The sequence below is a fragment of the Heteronotia binoei genome, unplaced genomic scaffold (assembly GCF_032191835.1).
Source record: "Heteronotia binoei isolate CCM8104 ecotype False Entrance Well unplaced genomic scaffold, APGP_CSIRO_Hbin_v1 ptg002207l, whole genome shotgun sequence".
In the NCBI taxonomy this organism is placed as follows: Eukaryota; Metazoa; Chordata; class Lepidosauria; order Squamata; family Gekkonidae; genus Heteronotia; species Heteronotia binoei.
Genome location: NW_026800584.1, coordinates 1 through 22220, shown reverse-complemented (window position 1 = coordinate 22220; position 22220 = coordinate 1). Strand labels below are relative to the sequence as shown.

At 54.7% G+C, this 22220-nt stretch overlaps 1 protein-coding gene across 1 annotated transcript in view; it reads left to right on the top strand.

The window, feature by feature from the left end:
- The window catches only part of LOC132565940 (interferon regulatory factor 5-like), a gene marked incomplete at its 3' end in the record, with an annotated part of 28871 nt that extends 7055 nt beyond the window's left edge, over nucleotides 1-21816 (top strand). The window contains exons 3-5 of the mRNA XM_060230560.1: nucleotides 945-991; nucleotides 3848-3881; nucleotides 21487-21816. Of these exons, the coding sequence (XP_060086543.1) occupies nucleotides 945-991; nucleotides 3848-3881; nucleotides 21487-21816 (411 nt within the window). The remainder of the gene's footprint in view (nucleotides 1-944; nucleotides 992-3847; nucleotides 3882-21486) is intronic.
- Nucleotides 21817-22220: the final 404 nt, after the last annotated feature.

Here is a 22220-nt window from a genome sequence, read left to right as displayed (position 1 = left end):
GAAACGGGCTGGGCCAGTGCTGTGTCAGAGCCAGTGTGGTGCAGTGGTGAAGTGTGCGGACTCTTATCTGGGAGAACCGGGCTTGATTCCCCACTCCTCCACTTGCAGCAGCTGCTGGAATGGCCTTGGGTCAGCCAGAGCTCTCTTATCTGGGAGAACCGGGTTGGATTCCCCACTCCTCCACTTGCAGCAGCTGCTGGAATGGCCTTGGGTCAGCCAGAGCTCTCTTATATGGGAGAACCGGGTTGGATTCCCCACTCGTCCACTTGCAGCTGCTGGAATGGCCTTGGGTCAGCCAGAGCTCTCTTATCTGGGAGAACCGGGTTTGATTCCCCACTCCTCCACTTGCAGCTGCTGGAATGGCCTTGGGTCAGCCAGAGCTCTCTTATCTGGGAGAACCAGGTTGGATTCCCCACTCCTCCACTTGCACCTGCTGGAATGGCCTTGGGTCAGCCAGAGCTCTCTTATCTGGGAGAACCGGGTTTGATTCCCCACTCCTCCACTTGCACCTGCTGGAATGGCCTTGGGTCAGCCAGAGCTCTCTTATCTGGGAGAACCGGGTTTGATTCCCCACTCCTCCACTTGCAGCTGCTGGAATGGCCTTGGGTCAGCCAGAGCTCTCTTATCTGGGAGAACCGGGTTTGATTCCCCACTCCTCCACTTGCACCTGCTGGAATGGCCTTGGGTCAGCCAGAGCTCTGGCAGAGGTTGTCCTTGAAAGGGCAGCTTCCGTCAGAGCTCTCTCAGCCCCACCCACCTCAAAGGGTGTCTGTTGTGAGGGAGGAAGATAAAGGAGATTGTGTGAGCCGCTCTGAGATTCGGAGTAGAGGGGGGAATATAAATCCAATGTTGTCTTCTTGTTAGTAGCTTGCAGCCCTACAGTTCCCTTGGTCTGGGCCATTTCTGTGCCCAAGAAGCTGACGGTTTCCTGCTCTGTCTTTCAGAGTCCTTTGCTGGAGATGAGCAGGCCGGAGGTGAAGAGGAGGAAGAGGTGAGTGTTGGTGACTCACCGGCTTGCTAATTAGTTTATCTGCTGGGAGAAATCTTGGGGTTCCTTGCCGTGGTGTGAACAGAGCAACTCCAACAGGTCCGAGGGTCCAGCAAAATGTTGAAGCACATGCTTTTAATGCAGCATTCCAGGACTTTGCACTAAGGCTCGTTCCAAGTGAAGAGCCCTTTTGCCCCCCGGCGCTTCTCTCGGTTTTCACACAAGCTGCCCCGGAGTTGAGAGTTGGCTCGCCGCTTTTCTGCTGCAAGCAGAAACCGCTTGTAAGAGGATCTTGCTTGCCACAGGAAAGCCACGCGCCAACTCGCAGCTCCGGAGCAGCTTGTGTGAAAACAGAGAGAAATGCCGGGAGCAAAAGTAGGGTTGCCAATCCCCAGGTGGGGGCAGGGGATCCCCCAGTTTGAAGGCCCTCCCCCCCGCTTCAGGGTCATCAGAAAGCGGGGGTGGGAGGACATGTCTGCTGGGAACTCTGTTATTCCCTATGGAAATTTATTCCCATAGAAAATCATGGAGAATTGATCCACGGGTATCTGGGGCTCAGGGGGGCTGCTTTTTTGGGGTAGAGGCACCAAATTTTCAGTATAGCATCTAGTGCCTCTCCCCAAAATACCCACCGAGTTCCAAAAAGATTGGACCAGGGGGTCCAATTCTATGAGCCCCAAAAGAAGGTGCCCCTATCCATTATTTCCTATGGAAGGAAGGAATTGAAAAGGTGTGTCGTCCCTTTAAATGTGATGGCCAGAACTCCCTTTGGAGTTCAATTATGCTTGTCATAGCCTTGATCTTGGCTCCACCCTTAATGTCTCCTGACTCCACCCCCAAAGTCTCCTGGCTCGACCCCCAAAGTCCCCAGATATTTCTTGAATTGGCAACCCTAAGCAAAAGGGCTCTCCACCCGGAACGAGCCTCATGCGAAATCGGTCTTGCTGTTTGTAAACAGGATCCCAGTATCAAATAGGAGGGGACCCCGGTCCCCTGACCCCCCCCCCCACTTGTTTACGCTTAAGTAATTAGATTAGTGTTTCCCAGCAGCCCCTCTAGAGAGTAGCCAGTGTAATTGCTGCAGTATTGGCGGGGGGGCGGGGTTGCTTCTAGTAGCTGACCCTGACCAGCAGTCTACCCACAGCATTGAACATATGAACATATGAAGCTGCCTTATACTGAATCAGACCCTCGGTCCATCAAAGTCAGTATTGTCTTCTCAGACTGGCAGCGGCTCTCCAGGGTCTCAAGATGAGGATTTTCATGCCTACTTGCCTGGACCCTTTTTGGAGATGCCGGGGATTGAACCTGGGACCTTCTGCTTACCAAGCAGAGGCTCTACCACTGAGCCACCATCCCTCCCCTGCTCTCCAGGGTCTCAAGCGGAGGTTTCTCATGCCTACTTGCCTGGACCCTTTTGAGTTGGAGATGCCGGGGATTGAACCTGGGACCTTCTGCTTACCAAGCAGGTGCTCTACTACTGAGCCACAGTCCCTCCCCTGCTCTCCAGGGTCTCAAGCTGAGGTTTTTCACGCCTACTTGCCTGGACCCTTTTGAGTTGGAGATGCCGGGGATTGAACCTGGGACCTTCTGCTTACCAAGCAGGTGCTCTACCACTGAGCCACCGTCCCTCCCCTGCTCTCCAGGGTCTCAAGCTGAGGTTTTTCACGCCTACTTGCCTGGACCCTTTTGAGTTGGAGATGCCGGGGATTGAACCTGGGACCTTCTGCTTCCCAAACAGATGCTCTACCACTGAGCCACCGTCCCTCCCCTCTTAAAACTGCCGCTTCGGGACACTCTTCAAGGGTAGCCCCAAGTAAAGCACACTGCAGTAGTCCAGTCTCAGTGGCTGCAACAGTGGTATTGCAATAGACTCATGAATGCCTTAAGGGAAAATGAAGCTGGGCAGAGACGGAAGCGAGGAAACGTATTAATGCCCTGAGGTACTGATAGGCAAGAGTGTTTTCATTGCAATTAAGCTTAAAAGAAGGTGAGACCATGGAGAGAAAAGAGGAGTGCAGGATGCGTCAGAAACTTTGTCAAGGTTCTCGATTAAATATGTAATGAACAAATACTGGCAGTTCCGGGGGGAGGGGCTAGTTTAAAAACACTCAAAAAGTGACAGGTTCCAGTTTAGGCTTGCCAATCCAAAGGTTCTAGCGGGGGTTCTTCCGCTTTCGAAGGCTCCTTCCCGCCCCCCGTCAGCTGGCCGGTGGGGGGAAGCCCCGCCCCCAGAGGACCATGTGCCTTTCTTCCTCCGGAGGCTTCAGTCTCCGATTGAAAGGCTTCCTCTTGGGATGGGGGGGGTCTGTGTTACTTGGAAGAAGTTGGCAGCAACTCGTGAGTAGAGAGGCCAATCCCTCGCTTCAGAGTCCCCAGAAACGGGGGGGGGGGAGGGAAACGTCTGCTGAGCACTTCGTTATTCCCTATGTGGAGATCCATTCTCACAGGGTATAACGGGGAATTGATCTGGAGGTTTCGGGGGCTCTGGGGGAGCTGTATTTTGAGGTAGAGGCACCAAATTTTCAGTATAGTATCTAGTGCCTCTCCCCCAGTTTCAAAACGATTGGACCAGGGGGTCCAATTCTGTGAGCCCTGAAAGAAGGTGCCCCTATCCTTCATTATTTCCTATGGAAGGAAGGCACCTAAAAAGGTGTGCGGTCCCTTTCAATGTGATGGCCAGAACTCCCTTTGGAGTTCAATTCTGCTTGTCATACCCTTGCTCCTGGCTCCGCCCCCAATGTCTCCTGGCTTCACCCCCAAAGTCCCCAGATATTTCTTGAATTGGACTTGGCAACCCTATTCCAGCCAGAGGTCATCCTGCCTGCTAGTTACTAACACCAGTTACTTGATTTGCAGTTACAGAAGATGATGCCAACGCTGAATATTGCAGGTAGGTTTTGCTGGAGGGCAGGGAGGAGACGGTGACTGTGGAACAGGAAGAGACAAGGGGGACTTGCTATCCTGTGTTTTTTTGAGCGGGGGGGGGGTGTTCCATGTCCCTCTGCACCTTCCCCCCTCTAGAGATGCTCCAGAAATTTGGACTGAGAAGAGCTAAAAAGGTAAAGGTAGTCCCCTGTGCAAGCACCAGTCGTTTCCGACTCTGGGGTGACGTTGCTTTCACAACGTTTTCATGGCAGACTTTTTATAGGGTGGTTTGCCATTGCCTTCCCCAGTCTTTTACACTTTCCCCCCAGCAAGCTGGGGACTCCTTTGACCGACCTCGGAAGGATGGAAGGCTGAGTCAACCTCGAGCCGGCTACCACGGAATTCACTGCCACAGGAGGTGGTGGCGGCCACAAGCATGGCCACCTTCAAGAGGGGGTTAGATAAAAATATGGAGCAGAGGTCCATCAGTGGCTATTAGCCACAGTGTGTGTGTGTGTGTGTGTGTGTGTGTGTGTGTGTGTATACTTGGCCGCTGTGTGACACAGAATGTTGGACTGGATGGGCCATTGGCCTGATCTAACATGGCTTCTCTTATGTTTTTACCTGAAAACCCAGCTTCCGCGAGGGATCGAACTCAGGTCGTGAGCAGAGCTTAGGACTGCAGTACTGCAGCTTTCACACTGTGCGCCACAGGGCTCTTTAAAGAAAAGGTTCCCTGTGCAAGCACCAATCATTTCCGACTCTGGGGTGACATTGCTTTCACAATGTTTTCACGGCAGACTTTTTACAGGGTGGTTTGCCCTTGCCTTCCCCACAATGGAAATTGCTCTAAGCCCTGCGCCAAAGAAGCAGTGTGAAGGTAGAAGTGAAATCTAGGTGTGTGCACACACAAAAAATAGTATACTGACCCTGAAAAATATTGGTATTTCCCAATATTCCTGAATCCCAATATCGGTATAATATTGGGACTCAAATATTTGGGACTGATGGATTATTTGGCACGCTGGTCACTGGGGGTTTGCATAAACTGAACCAAGCAAATAACCGAAAAATACTTTATTGGCTTTTATTTTGTTAGCGGCCCCGTGGCACAGAGTGGTAAAGCAGCAGTACTGTGGTCTGAACTCTCTGTTCATGAACTGAGTTCGATTATGGCGAAAGTTGGATTCAGGTAGCCGGCCCAAGGTGGACTCAGCCTTCCATCCTTCCGAGTTCAGTCAAATGATCTGGGAGAACCGGGTTGGATCCCACTCTTCCACTTGCATCTGCTGGAATGGCCTTGGCTCAGCCAGAGCTCTCTTATCTGGGAGAACCGGGTTTGATTCCCCACTCCTCCACTTGCAGCTGCTGGAATGGCCTTGGGTCAGCAAGAGCTCTCTTATCTGGGAGAACCGGGTTTGATTCCCCCCTCCTCCACTTGCAGCTGCAGGAATGGCCTTGGCTCAGCCAGAACTCTCTTATCTGGGAGAACCGGTTTTGATTCCCCCCTCCTCCACTTGCAGCTGCTGGAATGGCCTTGGGTCAGCCAGAGCTCTCTTATCTGGGAGAACCGGATTTGATTCCCCCCTCCTCCACTTGCAGCTGCAGGAATGGCCTTGGCTCAGCCAGAGCTCTCTTATCTGGGAGAACCGGGTTTGATTCCCCCTCTTCCACTTGCAGCTGCTGGAATGGCCTTGGGTCAGCCATAGCTCTCTTATCTGGGAGAACCGGGTTTGATTCCCCACACCTCCACTTGCACCTCCTGGAATGGCCTTGGGTCAGCCATAGCTCTCTTATCTGGGAGAACCAGGTTTGATTCCACACTCCTGCACTTGCACCTCCTGGAATGGCCTTGGGTCAGCCAAAGCTCTCTTATCTGGGAGAACCAGGTTTGATTCCCCACTCCTGCACTTTCAGCTGCTGGAATGGCCTTGGGTCAGCCATAGCTCTCTTATCTGGAAGAACCGGGTTTGATTCCCCACTCCTCCACTTGCAGCTACTGGAATGGCCTTGGGTCAGCCAGAGCTCTCTTATCTAGGAGAACCGGGTTTGATTCTGCACCCCTCTACTTGCAGCTGCTGGAATGGCCTTGGGTCAGCCAGAGCTCTCTTATCTGGGAGAACCGGGTTTGATTTCCCACTCCTCCACTTGCAGCTGCTGGAATGGCCTTGGGTCAGCCAGAGCTCTCTTATCTGGGAGAACCAGGTTTGATTCCCCACTGCTCCACTTGCAGCTGCTGGAATGGCCTTGGGTCAGCAAGAGCTCTCTTATCTGGGAGAACCGGGTTTGATTCCCCACTCCTCCACTTGCAGCTGCTGGAATGGCCTTGGGTCAGCCATAGCTCTCTTATCTGGGAGAACCGGGTTTGATTCCCCACTCCTGCACTTGCACCTCCTGGAATGGCCTTGGGTCAGCCATAGCTCTCTTATCTGGGAGAACTGGGTTTGATTCCACACTCCTCCACTTGCAGCTACTGGAATGGCCTTGGGTCAGCCAGAGCTCTCTTATCTAGGAGAACCGGGTTTGATTCTGCACCCCTCTACTTGCAGCTGCTGGAATGGCCTTGGGTCAGCCAGAGCTCTCTTATCTGGGAGAACCGGGTTTGATTTCCCACTCCTCCACTTGCAGCTGCTGGAATGGCCTTGGGTCAGCCAGAGCTCTCTTATCTGGGAGAACCAGGTTTGATTCCCCACTGCTCTACTTGCAGCTGCAGGAATGGCCTTGGCTCAGCAAGAGCTCTCTTATCTGGGAGAACCGGGTTTGATTCCCCACTCCTCCACTTGCAGCTGCTGGAATGGCCTTGGGTCAGCCAGAGCTCTCTTATCTGGGAGAACCGGGTTTGATTCCCCCCTCCTCCACTTGCAGCTGCAGGAATGGCCTTGGCTCAGCCAGAGCTCTCTTATCTGGGAGAACCGGTTTTGATTCCCCACTCCTCCACTTGCAGCTGCTGGAATGGCCTTGGGTCAGCCAGAGCTCTCTTATCTGGGAGAACCGGATTTGATTCCCCCCTCCTCCACTTGCAGCTGCAGGAATGGCCTTGGGTCAGCCAGAGCTCTCTTATCTGGGAGAACCGGGTTTGATTCCCCCTCTTCCACTTGCAGCTGCTGGAATGGCCTTGGGTCAGCCATAGCTCTCTTATCTGGGAGAACCGGGTTTGATTCCCCACACCTCCACTTGCACCTCCTGGAATGGCCTTGGGTCAGCCATAGCTCGCTTATCTGGGAGAACCGGGTTTGATTCCCCACACCTCCACTTGCACCTCCTGGAATGGCCTTGGGTCAGCCAGAGCTCTCTTATCTGGGAGAACCGGGTTTGATTCCCCACTCCTCCACTTGCAGCTACTGGAATGGCCTTGGGTCAGCCATAGCTCTCTTATCTGGGAGAACCGGGTTTGATTCCCCACTCCTCCACTTGCAGCTACTGGAATGGCCTTGGGTCAGCCAGAGCTCTCTTATCTAGGAGAACCGGGTTTGATTCTGCACCCCTCTACTTGCAGCTGCTGGAATGGCCTTGGGTCAGCCAGAGCTCTCTTATCTGGGAGAACCGGGTTTGATTCCCCACTCCTGCACTTGCACCTCCTGGAATGGCCTTGGGTCAGCCAAAGCTCTCTTATCTGGGAGAACCAGGTTTGATTCCCCACTCCTGCACTTTCAGCTGCTGGAATGGCCTTGGGTCAGCCATAGCTCTCTTATCTGGGAGAACCGGGTTTGATTCCCCACTCCTCCACTTGCAGCTACTGGAATGGCCTTGGGTCAGCCAGAGCTCTCTTATCTAGGAGAACCGGGTTTGATTCTGCACCCCTCTACTTGCAGCTGCTGGAATGGCCTTGGGTCAGCCAGAGCTCTCTTATCTGGGAGAACCAGGTTTGATTCCCCACTGCTCCACTTGCAGCTGCTGGAATGGCCTTGGGTCAGCAAGAGCTCTCTTATCTGGGAGAACCGGGTTTGATTCCCCACTCCTCCACTTGCAGCTGCTGGAATGGCCTTGGGTCAGCCAGAGCTCTCTTATCTGGGAGAACCGGGTTTGATTCCCCCCTCCTCCACTTGCAGCTGCAGGAATGGCCTTGGCTCAGCCAGAGCTCTCTTATCTGGGAGAACCGGGTTTGATTCCCCCCTCCTCCACTTGCAGCTGCAGGAATGACCTTGGCTCAGCCAGAGCTCTCTTATCTGGGAGAACCGGTTTTGATTCCCCACTCCTCCACTTGCAGCTGCTGGAATGGCCTTGGGTCAGCCAGAGCTCTCTTATCTGGGAGAACCGGATTTGATTCCCCCCTCCTCCACTTGCAGCTGCAGGAATGGCCTTGGGTCAGCCAGAGCTCTCTTATCTGGGAGAACCGGGTTTGATTCCCCCTCTTCCACTTGCAGCTGCTGGAATGGCCTTGGGTCAGCCATAGCTCTCTTATCTGGGAGAACCGGGTTTGATTCCCCACACCTCCACTTGCACCTCCTGGAATGGCCTTGGGTCAGCCATAGCTCTCTTATCTGGGAGAACCGGGTTTGATTCCCCACTCCTGCACTTGCACCTCCTGGAATGGCCTTGGGTCAGCCAAAGCTCTCTTATCTGGGAGAACCAGGTTTGATTCCCCAGTCCTGCACTTTCAGCTGCTGGAATGGCCTTGGGTCAGCCAGAGCTCTCTTATCTGGGAGAACCAGGTTTGATTCCCCACTGCTCTACTTGCAGCTGCAGGAATGGCCTTGGCTCAGCAAGAGCTCTCTTATCTGGGAGAACCGGGTTTGATTCCCCACTCCTCCACTTGCAGCTGCTGGAATGGCCTTGGGTCAGCCAGAGCTCTCTTATCTGGGAGAACCGGGTTTGATTCCCCCCTCCTCCACTTGCAGCTGCAGGAATGGCCTTGGCTCAGCCAGAGCTCTCTTATCTGGGAGAACCGGTTTTGATTCCCCACTCCTCCACTTGCAGCTGCTGGAATGGCCTTGGGTCAGCCAGAGCTCTCTTATCTGGGAGAACCGGATTTGATTCCCCCCTCCTCCACTTGCAGCTGCAGGAATGGCCTTGGGTCAGCCAGAGCTCTCTTATCTGGGAGAACCGGGTTTGATTCCCCCCTCCTCCACTTGCAGCTGCAGGAATGGCCTTGGGTCAGCCAGAGCTCTCTTATCTGGGAGAACCGGGTTTGATTCCCCCTCTTCCACTTGCAGCTGCTGGAATGGCCTTGGGTCAGCCATAGCTCTCTTATCTGGGAGAACCGGGTTTGATTCCCCACACCTCCACTTGCACCTCCTGGAATGGCCTTGGGTCAGCCATAGCTCTCTTATCTGGGAGAACCGGGTTTGATTCCCCACACCTCCACTTGCACCTCCTGGAATGGCCTTGGGTCAGCCAGAGCTCTCTTATCTGGGAGAACCGGGTTTGATTCCCCACTCCTCCACTTGCAGCTGCTGGAATGGCCTTGGGTCAGCCAGAGCTCTCTTATCTAGGAGAACCGGGTTTGATTCTGCACCCCTCTACTTGCAGCTGCTGGAATGGCCTTGGGTCAGCCAGAGCTCTCTTATCTGGGAGAACCGGGTTTGATTCCCCACTCCTCCACTTGCAGCTACTGGAATGGCCTTGGGTCAGCCAGAGCTCTCTTATCTAGGAGAACCGGGTTTGATTCTGCACCCCTCTACTTGCAGCTGCTGGAATGGCCTTGGGTCAGCCAAAGCTCTCTTATCTGGGAGAACCAGGTTTGATTCCCCACTCCTGCACTTTCAGCTGCTGGAATGGCCTTGGGTCAGCCATAGCTCTCTTATCTGGGAGAACCGGGTTTGATTCCCCACTCCTCCACTTGCAGCTACTGGAATGGCCTTGGGTCAGCCAGAGCTCTCTTATCTGGGAGAACCGGGTTTGATTCCCCCCTCCTCCACTTGCAGCTGCAGGAATGGCCTTGGCTCAGCCAGAGCTCTCTTATCTGGGAGAACCGGGTTTGATTCCCCCCTCCTCCACTTGCAGCTGCAGGAATGACCTTGGCTCAGCCAGAGCTCTCTTATCTGGGAGAACCGGTTTTGATTCCCCACTCCTCCACTTGCAGCTGCTGGAATGGCCTTGGGTCAGCCAGAGCTCTCTTATCTGGGAGAACCGGATTTGATTCCCCCCTCCTCCACTTGCAGCTGCAGGAATGGCCTTGGGTCAGCCAGAGCTCTCTTATCTGGGAGAACCGGGTTTGATTCCCCCTCTTCCACTTGCAGCTGCTGGAATGGCCTTGGGTCAGCCATAGCTCTCTTATCTGGGAGAACCGGGTTTGATTCCCCACACCTCCACTTGCACCTCCTGGAATGGCCTTGGGTCAGCCATAGCTCTCTTATCTGGGAGAACCGGGTTTGATTCCCCACTCCTGCACTTGCACCTCCTGGAATGGCCTTGGGTCAGCCAAAGCTCTCTTATCTGGGAGAACCAGGTTTGATTCCCCAGTCCTGCACTTTCAGCTGCTGGAATGGCCTTGGGTCAGCCAGAGCTCTCTTATCTGGGAGAACCAGGTTTGATTCCCCACTGCTCTACTTGCAGCTGCAGGAATGGCCTTGGCTCAGCAAGAGCTCTCTTATCTGGGAGAACCGGGTTTGATTCCCCACTCCTCCACTTGCAGCTGCTGGAATGGCCTTGGGTCAGCCAGAGCTCTCTTATCTGGGAGAACCGGGTTTGATTCCCCCCTCCTCCACTTGCAGCTGCAGGAATGGCCTTGGCTCAGCCAGAGCTCTCTTATCTGGGAGAACCGGTTTTGCTTCCCCACTCCTCCACTTGCAGCTGCTGGAATGGCCTTGGGTCAGCCAGAGCTCTCTTATCTGGGAGAACCGGATTTGATTCCCCCCTCCTCCACTTGCAGCTGCAGGAATGGCCTTGGGTCAGCCAGAGCTCTCTTATCTGGGAGAACCGGGTTTGATTCCCCCCTCCTCCACTTGCAGCTGCAGGAATGGCCTTGGGTCAGCCAGAGCTCTCTTATCTGGGAGAACCGGGTTTGATTCCCCCTCTTCCACTTGCAGCTGCTGGAATGGCCTTGGGTCAGCCATAGCTCTCTTATCTGGGAGAACCGGGTTTGATTCCCCACACCTCCACTTGCACCTCCTGGAATGGCCTTGGGTCAGCCATAGCTCTCTTATCTGGGAGAACCGGGTTTGATTCCCCACACCTCCACTTGCACCTCCTGGAATGGCCTTGGGTCAGCCAGAGCTCTCTTATCTGGGAGAACCGGGTTTGATTCCCCACTCCTCCACTTGCAGCTACTGGAATGGCCTTGGGTCAGCCATAGCTCTCTTATCTGGGAGAACCGGGTTTGATTCCCCACTCCTCCACTTGCAGCTACTGGAATGGCCTTGGGTCAGCCAGAGCTCTCTTATCTAGGAGAACCGGGTTTGATTCTGCACCCCTCTACTTGCAGCTGCTGGAATGGCCTTGGGTCAGCCAGAGCTCTCTTATCTGGGAGAACCGGGTTTGATTCCCCACTCCTGCACTTGCACCTCCTGGAATGGCCTTGGGTCAGCCAAAGCTCTCTTATCTGGGAGAACCAGGTTTGATTCCCCACTCCTGCACTTTCAGCTGCTGGAATGGCCTTGGGTTAGCCATAGCTCTCTTATCTGGGAGAACCGGGTTTGATTCCCCACTCCTCCACTTGCAGCTACTGGAATGGCCTTGGGTCAGCCAGAGCTCTCTTATCTAGGAGAACCGGGTTTGATTCTGCAACCCTCTACTTGCAGCTGCTGGAATGGCCTTGGGTCAGCCAGAGCTCTCTTATCTGGGAGAACCAGGTTTGATTCCCCACTGCTCCACTTGCAGCTGCTGGAATGGCCTTGGGTCAGCAAGAGCTCTCTTATCTGGGAGAACCGGGTTTGATTCCCCACTCCTCCACTTGCAGCTGCTGGAATGGCCTTGGGTCAGCCAGAGCTCTCTTATGTGGGAGAACCGGGTTTGATTCCCCCCTCCTCCACTTGCAGCTGCAGGAATGGCCTTGGCTCAGCCAGAGCTCTCTTATCTGGGAGAACCGGATTTGATTCCCCCCTCCTCCACTTGCAGCTGCAGGAATGGCCTTGGGTCAGCCAGAGCTCTCTTATCTGGGAGAACCGGGTTTGATTCCCCCCTCCTCCACTTGCAGCTGCAGGAATGGCCTTGGGTCAGCCAGAGCTCTCTTATCTGGGAGAACCGGGTTTGATTCCCCCTCTTCCACTTGCAGCTGCTGGAATGGCCTTGGGTCAGCCATAGCTCTCTTATCTGGGAGAACCGGGTTTGATTCCCCACACCTCCACTTGCACCTCCTGGAATGGCCTTGGGTCAGCCATAGCTCTCTTATCTGGGAGAACCGGGTTTGATTCCCCACACCTCCACTTGCACCTCCTGGAATGGCCTTGGGTCAGCCAGAGCTCTCTTATCTGGGAGAACCGGGTTTGATTCCCCACTCCTCCACTTGCAGCTACTGGAATGGCCTTGGGTCAGCCATAGCTCTCTTATCTGGGAGAACCGGGTTTGATTCCCCACTCCTCCACTTGCAGCTACTGGAATGGCCTTGGGTCAGCCAGAGCTCTCTTATCTAGGAGAACCGGGTTTGATTCTGCACCCCTCTACTTGCAGCTGCTGGAATGGCCTTGGGTCAGCCAGAGCTCTCTTATCTGGGAGAACCGGGTTTGATTCCCCACTCCTCCACTTGCAGCTACTGGAATGGCCTTGGGTCAGCCAGAGCTCTCTTATCTAGGAGAACCGGGTTTGATTCTGCACCCCTCTACTTGCAGCTGCTGGAATGGCCTTGGGTCAGCCAAAGCTCTCTTATCTGGGAGAACCAGGTTTGATTCCCCACTCCTGCACTTTCAGCTGCTGGAATGGCCTTGGGTCAGCCATAGCTCTCTTATCTGGGAGAACCGGGTTTGATTCCCCACTCCTCCACTTGCAGCTACTGGAATGGCCTTGGGTCAGCCAGAGCTCTCTTATCTGGGAGAACCGGGTTTGATTCCCCCCTCCTCCACTTGCAGCTGCAGGAATGGCCTTGGCTCAGCCAGAGCTCTCTTATCTGGGAGAACCGGGTTTGATTCCCCCCTCCTCCACTTGCAGCTGCAGGAATGACCTTGGCTCAGCCAGAGCTCTCTTATCTGGGAGAACCGGTTTTGATTCCCCACTCCTCCACTTGCAGCTGCTGGAATGGCCTTGGGTCAGCCAGAGCTCTCTTATCTGGGAGAACCGGATTTGATTCCCCCCTCCTCCACTTGCAGCTGCAGGAATGGCCTTGGGTCAGCCAGAGCTCTCTTATCTGGGAGAACCGGGTTTGATTCCCCCTCTTCCACTTGCAGCTGCTGGAATGGCCTTGGGTCAGCCATAGCTCTCTTATCTGGGAGAACCGGGTTTGATTCCCCACACCTCCACTTGCACCTCCTGGAATGGCCTTGGGTCAGCCATAGCTCTCTTATCTGGGAGAACCGGGTTTGATTCCCCACTCCTGCACTTGCACCTCCTGGAATGGCCTTGGGTCAGCCATAGCTCTCTTATCTGGGAGAACCGGGTTTGATTCCCCACTCCTGCACTTGCACCTCCTGGAATGGCCTTGGGTCAGCCAAAGCTCTCTTATCTGGGAGAACCAGGTTTGATTCCCCAGTCCTGCACTTTCAGCTGCTGGAATGGCCTTGGGTCAGCCAGAGCTCTCTTATCTGGGAGAACCAGGTTTGATTCCCCACTGCTCTACTTGCAGCTGCAGGAATGGCCTTGGCTCAGCAAGAGCTCTCTTATCTGGGAGAACCGGGTTTGATTCCCCACTCCTCCACTTGCAGCTGCTGGAATGGCCTTGGGTCAGCCAGAGCTCTCTTATCTGGGAGAACCGGGTTTGATTCCCCCCTCCTCCACTTGCAGCTGCAGGAATGGCCTTGGCTCAGCCAGAGCTCTCTTATCTGGGAGAACCGGTTTTGATTCCCCACTCCTCCACTTGCAGCTGCTGGAATGGCCTTGGGTCAGCCAGAGCTCTCTTATCTGGGAGAACCGGATTTGATTCCCCCCTCCTCCACTTGCAGCTGCAGGAATGGCCTTGGGTCAGCCAGAGCTCTCTTATCTGGGAGAACCGGGTTTGATTCCCCCCTCCTCCACTTGCAGCTGCAGGAATGGCCTTGGGTCAGCCAGAGCTCTCTTATCTGGGAGAACCGGGTTTGATTCCCCCTCTTCCACTTGCAGCTGCTGGAATGGCCTTGGGTCAGCCATAGCTCTCTTATCTGGGAGAACCGGGTTTGATTCCCCACACCTCCACTTGCACCTCCTGGAATGGCCTTGGGTCAGCCATAGCTCTCTTATCTGGGAGAACCGGGTTTGATTCCCCACACCTCCACTTGCACCTCCTGGAATGGCCTTGGGTCAGCCAGAGCTCTCTTATCTGGGAGAACCGGGTTTGATTCCCCACTCCTCCACTTGCAGCTACTGGAATGGCCTTGGGTCAGCCATAGCTCTCTTATCTGGGAGAACCGGGTTTGATTCCCCACTCCTCCACTTGCAGCTACTGGAATGGCCTTGGGTCAGCCAGAGCTCTCTTATCTAGGAGAACCGGGTTTGATTCTGCACCCCTCTACTTGCAGCTGCTGGAATGGCCTTGGGTCAGCCAGAGCTCTCTTATCTGGGAGAACCGGGTTTGATTCCCCACTCCTGCACTTGCACCTCCTGGAATGGCCTTGGGTCAGCCAAAGCTCTCTTATCTGGGAGAACCAGGTTTGATTCCCCACTCCTGCACTTTCAGCTGCTGGAATGGCCTTGGGTTAGCCATAGCTCTCTTATCTGGGAGAACCGGGTTTGATTCCCCACTCCTCCACTTGCAGCTACTGGAATGGCCTTGGGTCAGCCAGAGCTCTCTTATCTAGGAGAACCGGGTTTGATTCTGCACCCCTCTACTTGCAGCTGCTGGAATGGCCTTGGGTCAGCCAGAGCTCTCTTATCTGGGAGAACCAGGTTTGATTCCCCACTGCTCCACTTGCAGCTGCTGGAATGGCCTTGGGTCAGCAAGAGCTCTCTTATCTGGGAGAACCGGGTTTGATTCCCCACTCCTCCACTTGCAGCTGCTGGAATGGCCTTGGGTCAGCCAGAGCTCTCTTATGTGGGAGAACCGGGTTTGATTCCCCCCTCCTCCACTTGCAGCTGCAGGAATGGCCTTGGCTCAGCCAGAGCTCTCTTATCTGGGAGAACCGGATTTGATTCCCCCCTCCTCCACTTGCAGCTGCAGGAATGGCCTTGGGTCAGCCAGAGCTCTCTTATCTGGGAGAACCGGGTTTGATTCCCCCCTCCTCCACTTGCAGCTGCAGGAATGGCCTTGGGTCAGCCAGAGCTCTCTTATCTGGGAGAACCGGGTTTGATTCCCCCTCTTCCACTTGCAGCTGCTGGAATGGCCTTGGGTCAGCCATAGCTCTCTTATCTGGGAGAACCGGGTTTGATTCCCCACACCTCCACTTGCACCTCCTGGAATGGCCTTGGGTCAGCCATAGCTCTCTTATCTGGGAGAACCGGGTTTCATTCCCCACACCTCCACTTGCACCTCCTGGAATGGCCTTGGGTCAGCCAGAGCTCTCTTATCTGGGAGAACCGGGTTTGATTCCCCACTCCTCCACTTGCAGCTACTGGAATGGCCTTGGGTCAGCCATAGCTCTCTTATCTGGGAGAACCGGGTTTGATTCCCCACTCCTCCACTTGCAGCTACTGGAATGGCCTTGGGTCAGCCAGAGCTCTCTTATCTAGGAGAACCGGGTTTGATTCTGCACCCCTCTACTTGCAGCTGCTGGAATGGCCTTGGGTCAGCCAGAGCTCTCTTATCTGGGAGAACCGGGTTTGATTCCCCACTCCTCCACTTGCAGCTACTGGAATGGCCTTGGGTCAGCCAGAGCTCTCTTATCTAGGAGAACCGGGTTTGATTCTGCACCCCTCTACTTGCAGCTGCTGGAATGGCCTTGGGTCAGCCAAAGCTCTCTTATCTGGGAGAACCAGGTTTGATTCCCCACTCCTGCACTTTCAGCTGCTGGAATGGCCTTGGGTCAGCCATAGCTCTCTTATCTGGGAGAACCGGGTTTGATTCCCCACTCCTCCACTTGCAGCTACTGGAATGGCCTTGGGTCAGCCAGAGCTCTCTTATCTGGGAGAACCGGGTTTGATTCCCCCCTCCTCCACTTGCAGCTGCAGGAATGGCCTTGGCTCAGCCAGAGCTCTCTTATCTGGGAGAACCGGGTTTGATTCCCCCCTCCTCCACTTGCAGCTGCAGGAATGACCTTGGCTCAGCCAGAGCTCTCTTATCTGGGAGAACCGGTTTTGATTCCCCACTCCTCCACTTGCAGCTGCTGGAATGGCCTTGGGTCAGCCAGAGCTCTCTTATCTGGGAGAACCGGATTTGATTCCCCCCTCCTCCACTTGCAGCTGCAGGAATGGCCTTGGGTCAGCCAGAGCTCTCTTATCTGGGAGAACCGGGTTTGATTCCCCCTCTTCCACTTGCAGCTGCTGGAATGGCCTTGGGTCAGCCATAGCTCTCTTATCTGGGAGAACCGGGTTTGATTCCCCACACCTCCACTTGCACCTCCTGGAATGGCCTTGGGTCAGCCATAGCTCTCTTATCTGGGAGAACCGGGTTTGATTCCCCACTCCTGCACTTGCACCTCCTGGAATGGCCTTGGGTCAGCCAAAGCTCTCTTATCTGGGAGAACCAGGTTTGATTCCCCAGTCCTGCACTTTCAGCTGCTGGAATGGCCTTGGGTCAGCCAGAGCTCTCTTATCTGGGAGAACCAGGTTTGATTCCCCACTGCTCTACTTGCAGCTGCAGGAATGGCCTTGGCTCAGCAAGAGCTCTCTTATCTGGGAGAACCGGGTTTGATTCCCCACTCCTCCACTTGCAGCTGCTGGAATGGCCTTGGGTCAGCCAGAGCTCTCTTATCTGGGAGAACCGGGTTTGATTCCCCCCTCCTCCATTTGCAGCTGCAGGAATGGCCTTGGCTCAGCCAGAGCTCTCTTATCTGGGAGAACCGGTTTTGATTCCCCACTCCTCCACTTGCAGCTGCTGGAATGGCCTTGGGTCAGCCAGAGCTCTCTTATCTGGGAGAACCGGATTTGATTCCCCCCTCCTCCACTTGCAGCTGCAGGAATGGCCTTGGGTCAGCCAGAGCTCTCTTATCTGGGAGAACCGGGTTTGATTCCCCCCTCCTCCACTTGCAGCTGCAGGAATGGCCTTGGGTCAGCCAGAGCTCTCTTATCTGGGAGAACCGGGTTTGATTCCCCCTCTTCCACTTGCAGCTGCTGGAATGGCCTTGGGTCAGCCATAGCTCTCTTATCTGGGAGAACCGGGTTTGATTCCCCACACCTCCACTTGCACCTCCTGGAATGGCCTTGGGTCAGCCATAGCTCTCTTATCTGGGAGAACCGGGTTTGATTCCCCACACCTCCACTTGCACCTCCTGGAATGGCCTTGGGTCAGCCAGAGCTCTCTTATCTGGGAGAACCGGGTTTGATTCCCCACTCCTCCACTTGCAGCTACTGGAATGGCCTTGGGTCAGCCATAGCTCTCTTATCTGGGAGAACCGGGTTTGATTCCCCACTCCTCCACTTGCAGCTACTGGAATGGCCTTGGGTCAGCCAGAGCTCTCTTATCTAGGAGAACCGGGTTTGATTCTGCACCCCTCTACTTGCAGCTGCTGGAATGGCCTTGGGTCAGCCAGAGCTCTCTTATCTGGGAGAACCGGGTTTGATTCCCCACTCCTGCACTTGCACCTCCTGGAATGGCCTTGGGTCAGCCAAAGCTCTCTTATCTGGGAGAACCAGGTTTGATTCCCCACTCCTGCACTTTCAGCTGCTGGAATGGCCTTGGGTCAGCCATAGCTCTCTTATCTGGGAGAACCGGGTTTGATTCCCCACTCCTCCACTTGCAGCTACTGGAATGGCCTTGGGTCAGCCAGAGCTCTCTTATCTAGGAGAACCGGGTTTGATTCTGCACCCCTCTACTTGCAGCTGCTGGAATGGCCTTGGGTCAGCCAGAGCTCTCTTATCTGGGAGAACCAGGTTTGATTCCCCACTGCTCCACTTGCAGCTGCTGGAATGGCCTTGGGTCAGCAAGAGCTCTCTTATCTGGGAGAACCGGGTTTGATTCCCCACTCCTCCACTTGCAGCTGCTGGAATGGCCTTGGGTCAGCCAGAGCTCTCTTATCTGGGAGAACCGGGTTTGATTCCCCCCTCCTCCACTTGCAGCTGCAGGAATGGCCTTGGCTCAGCCAGAGCTCTCTTATCTGGGAGAACCGGGTTTGATTCCCCCCTCCTCCACTTGCAGCTGCAGGAATGGCCTTGGCTCAGCCAGAGCTCTCTTATCTGGGAGAACCGGTTTTGATTCCCCACTCCTCCACTTGCAGCTGCTGGAATGGCCTTGGGTCAGCCAGAGCTCTCTTATCTGGGAGAACCGGATTTGATTCCCCCCTCCTCCACTTGCAGCTGCAGGAATGGCCTTGGGTCAGCCAGAGCTCTCTTATCTGGGAGAACCGGGTTTGATTCCCCCTCTTCCACTTGCAGCTGCTGGAATGGCCTTGGGTCAGCCATAGCTCTCTTATCTGGGAGAACCGGGTTTGATTCCCCACACCTCCACTTGCACCTCCTGGAATGGCCTTGGGTCAGCCATAGCTCTCTTATCTGGGAGAACCGGGTTTGATTCCCCACTCCTGCACTTGCACCTCCTGGAATGGCCTTGGGTCAGCCAAAGCTCTCTTATCTGGGAGAACCAGGTTTGATTCCCCAGTCCTGCACTTTCAGCTGCTGGAATGGCCTTGGGTCAGCCATAGCTCTCTTATCTGGGAGAACCGGGTTTGATTCCCCACTCCTCCACTTGCAGCTACTGGAATGGCCTTGGGTCAGCCAGAGCTCTCTTATCTGGGAGAACCAGGTTTGATTCCCCACTGCTCCACTTGCAGCTGCTGGAATGTCCTTGGGTCAGCCATAGCTCTCTTATCTGCGAGAACTGGGTTTGATTCCCCACTCCTCCACTTGCAGCTACTGGAATGGCCTTGGGTCAGCCAGAGCTCTCTTATCTGCGAGAACCGGGTTTGATTCCCCACTCCTCCACTTGCAGCTACTGGACTGGCCTTGGGTCAGCCAGAGCTCTCTTATCTAGGAGAACCGGGTTTGATTCTGCACTCCTCCACTTGCAGCTGCTGGAAAGGCCTTGTGTCAGCCAGAGCTCTCTTATCTGGGAGAACCGGGTTTGATTCCCCACTCCTCCACTTGCAACTTCTGAAGTGGTCTTGGGTCAAACATAGCTCTGGCAGAGGTTGTCCTTTAAAGGACAGCTTCTGTTAGAGCTCTCCCAGCCCCGCCCACCTCACAGGGTGTCTGTTGTCGTGGGAGAAGACATAGGAGATTGTAAGCCGCTCTGAGTCTCTGATTCAGAGAGAAGGGCAGGGTATAAATCTGCAAGTCGTCTTCTTCTTCTTTTGATAGGTGTGCTAGAAAATTGAGTCAGTTATTTAACATGTTAACCACATTAATTATCTCACGCCTTGACCTGCATGGTCCAGGCTCGCCTGGTCTTGTCCGATCACGGAAGCTGAGACTCCTTTAGGCTTGAGGCTTAACGCTGAAAAGCCCATTCAGGTGCTGAATTTGCTTAAGAGGAATGCTAATTTGGGACATGTGATAACGGGCAGCCAGCCAGCCCATCTCTGCACCCCGGCTTTGAACAGGTGCCGTCTACCTGCATGCTGCCAAGCTGGGGATCGCAGCGGCTACACCAGCACTTGCGAAATGTGTTCATCTGGAGCGACAACTCGACAAGCCTCTGCTGCTCTCTTCTTCTTTTTTTATGATGATGATATTGGATTTATACCCCGCCCTTCACTCTGAATCTCAGAGTGGCTCACAATCTCCTTTATCTTCTTCTCCCCCCACAACCTCCCTGGGAGGTGGGTGGGGCTGAGAGAGCTCTCCCAGAAGCTGCCCTTTCAAGGACAACTCCTGCGAGAGCTATGGCTGACCCAAGGCCCTTCCAGCAGCTGCAAGTGGAGGAGTGGGGAATCAAACCCGGTTCTCCCAGATAAGAGAGCTCTGGCTGACCCAAGGCCATCCCAGCAGCTGCAAGTGGAGGAATGGGGAATCAAACCTGGTTCTCCCAGATAAGAGAGCTCTGGCTGACCCAAGGCCATTCCAGCAGCTGCAAGTGGAGGAGTGGGGAATCAAACCCGGTTCTTCCAGATAAGAGAGCTCTGGCTGACCCAAGGCCATTCCAGCAGCTGCAAGTGGAGGAGTGGGGAATCAAACCCGGTTCTCCCAGATAAGAGAGCTCTGGCTGACCCAAGGCCATTCCAGCAGCTGCAAGTGGAGGAGTGGGGAATCAAACCCGGTTGTCCCAGATAAGAGAGCTCTGGCTGACCCAAGGCCATTCCAGCAGCTGCAAGTGGAGGAGTGGGGAATCAAACCCGGTTCTCCCAGATAAGAGAGCTCTGGATGACCCAAGGCCATTCCAGCAGCTGCAAGTGGAGGAGTGGGGAATCAAACCCGGTTCTCCCAGATAAGAGAGCTATGGCTGACCCAAGGCCATTCCAGCAGCTGCAAGTGGAAGAGTGGGGAATCAAACCCGGTTCTCCCAGATAAGAGAGCTATGGCTGACCCAAGACCATTCCAGCAGCTGCAAGTGGAGGAGTGGGGAATCAAACCCGGTTCTCCCAGATAAGAGAGCTCTGGCTGACCCAAGGCCATTCCAGCAGCTGAGAGTGGAGGAGTGGGGAATCAAACCTGGTTCTCCCAGATAAGAGTCCATACAAAACTGGCTATCGAAAAAGTAGATATTGGATTTATATCCCACCCTATACTCTGAATCTCAGTCTCAGAGCAGTCAAAATCTCCTGTACCTTCCCCCCCGCGCCAAACAGACACCAGATGAGGTGGGTGGGGCTCTGAGAGCCCTGACAGAAGCTGCTCTTTCCAGGACAGCTATGTGAGAACTCTGGCTGACCCAAGGTCACTCAGCAGCCACAAATGGAGGATTGGGGAATCAAACCCGGTTCTCCCAGATAAGAGTCCACACACTTAACCACTTCGCCAAACTGGCTCTCTAAGAAGAAGATATTGGATTTATATATGAGTCTCAGAGTGGTCACAATCTCCTTTACCTCTCACTCCCCAACAAACACCCTGTGAGATGGGTGGGGCTGAGAGAGCTCTGCCAGAAGCTGCCCTTTCAAGGACAACTCTGTGAGATCTATGGCTGACCCAAAGCCATTCCAGCAGCTGCAAGTGGAGGTGTGGGGAGTCAAACTCTGTTTTCCCAGATAAGAATCCATGCACTTAACCACTATACAAAACTGGCTCTCTAAGAAGTCAATATTGGATTTATATCCCGCCCTATACTCTGAATCTCAGTCTCAGAGCGGTCACAATCTCCTGTACCTTCCCCCCCCTGTCCAAACAGACACCCTGTGAGGTGGGTGGGGCTGAGAGAGCTCTGACAGAAGCTGCTCTTTCCAGGACAACTCTATGAGAGCTCTGGCTGACCCAAGGCCTTTCCAGCAGTTGCAAGTGGAGGAGTGGAGAATCAAACCCGGTTCTCCCAGATAAGAGTCCACACACTTAACCACTACACCAAAGTGGCTTTTGTCAGTTGTGCTCGAGGTTGTGGGAGGCGGGCTTGGAGAGGGAGGTCGTCTTCCCGGTCCACAATCATGCCTGTTTGACTCTCCTCTCTGCAGATTCCGGACACGTCGTGGAGCCGCGGCCCCCGTACCCGTGGCTGAAGCAAGAAATCCCATACCGCCACTCTTGCGCCAACGGGCCTTTCCCGCACTTGGGGCCCCAGGAAGTCCCGGGCGTGTCTCCTCCACCTCCTTCCGTCGGCCCGCCCTCGGCCTTTGCAGCCGGAGGGGAGTCGGCCGCACCAAACTTCGCCGAAACAGCCAGCAGGATGCCGCTGGCCCCTCTCGTCCCCGGGGCCGCGGAGGCCCTGCCCCAGGCGGTCTGTGCCATAGCCTCCGCGGAGCACTGGATCCCTGACTTGCTGATCAGCCCCCATATGCTGCCACGTAAGGCTGTTTGCGAGATATCTGTACCATGTGTGGTTTACGTGTGTTTTATGTAGAGCTGCCAAGCACCCGGTCTGAGTGGGGGCTACATCGCCGGCGCAATGATGTCACCCGGAAGTGACGTCATCGCCCGACAATTTACCCGCACGGGCGCTCTAGGCATTTCCAGGAAAACTCTGTGGTTTCCCCGGACGCTCTAGCCATTGGGGATGGAAAACTCTATGGTACAATAGGTCCCATAGAGTTTCTCCCTCCCAAATGGCTGGAGCGTCCGGGAAAAACCATAGAGTTTCCCCCTAAAAATGCCTAGATCTGCCGCGTGGGGACGTCGCCGGCGCGATGACGTCACTTGCGGGCGACGTCCTTGCGTCGCGTGCGCGAAAATCCCCCGCTGCGAAATACAG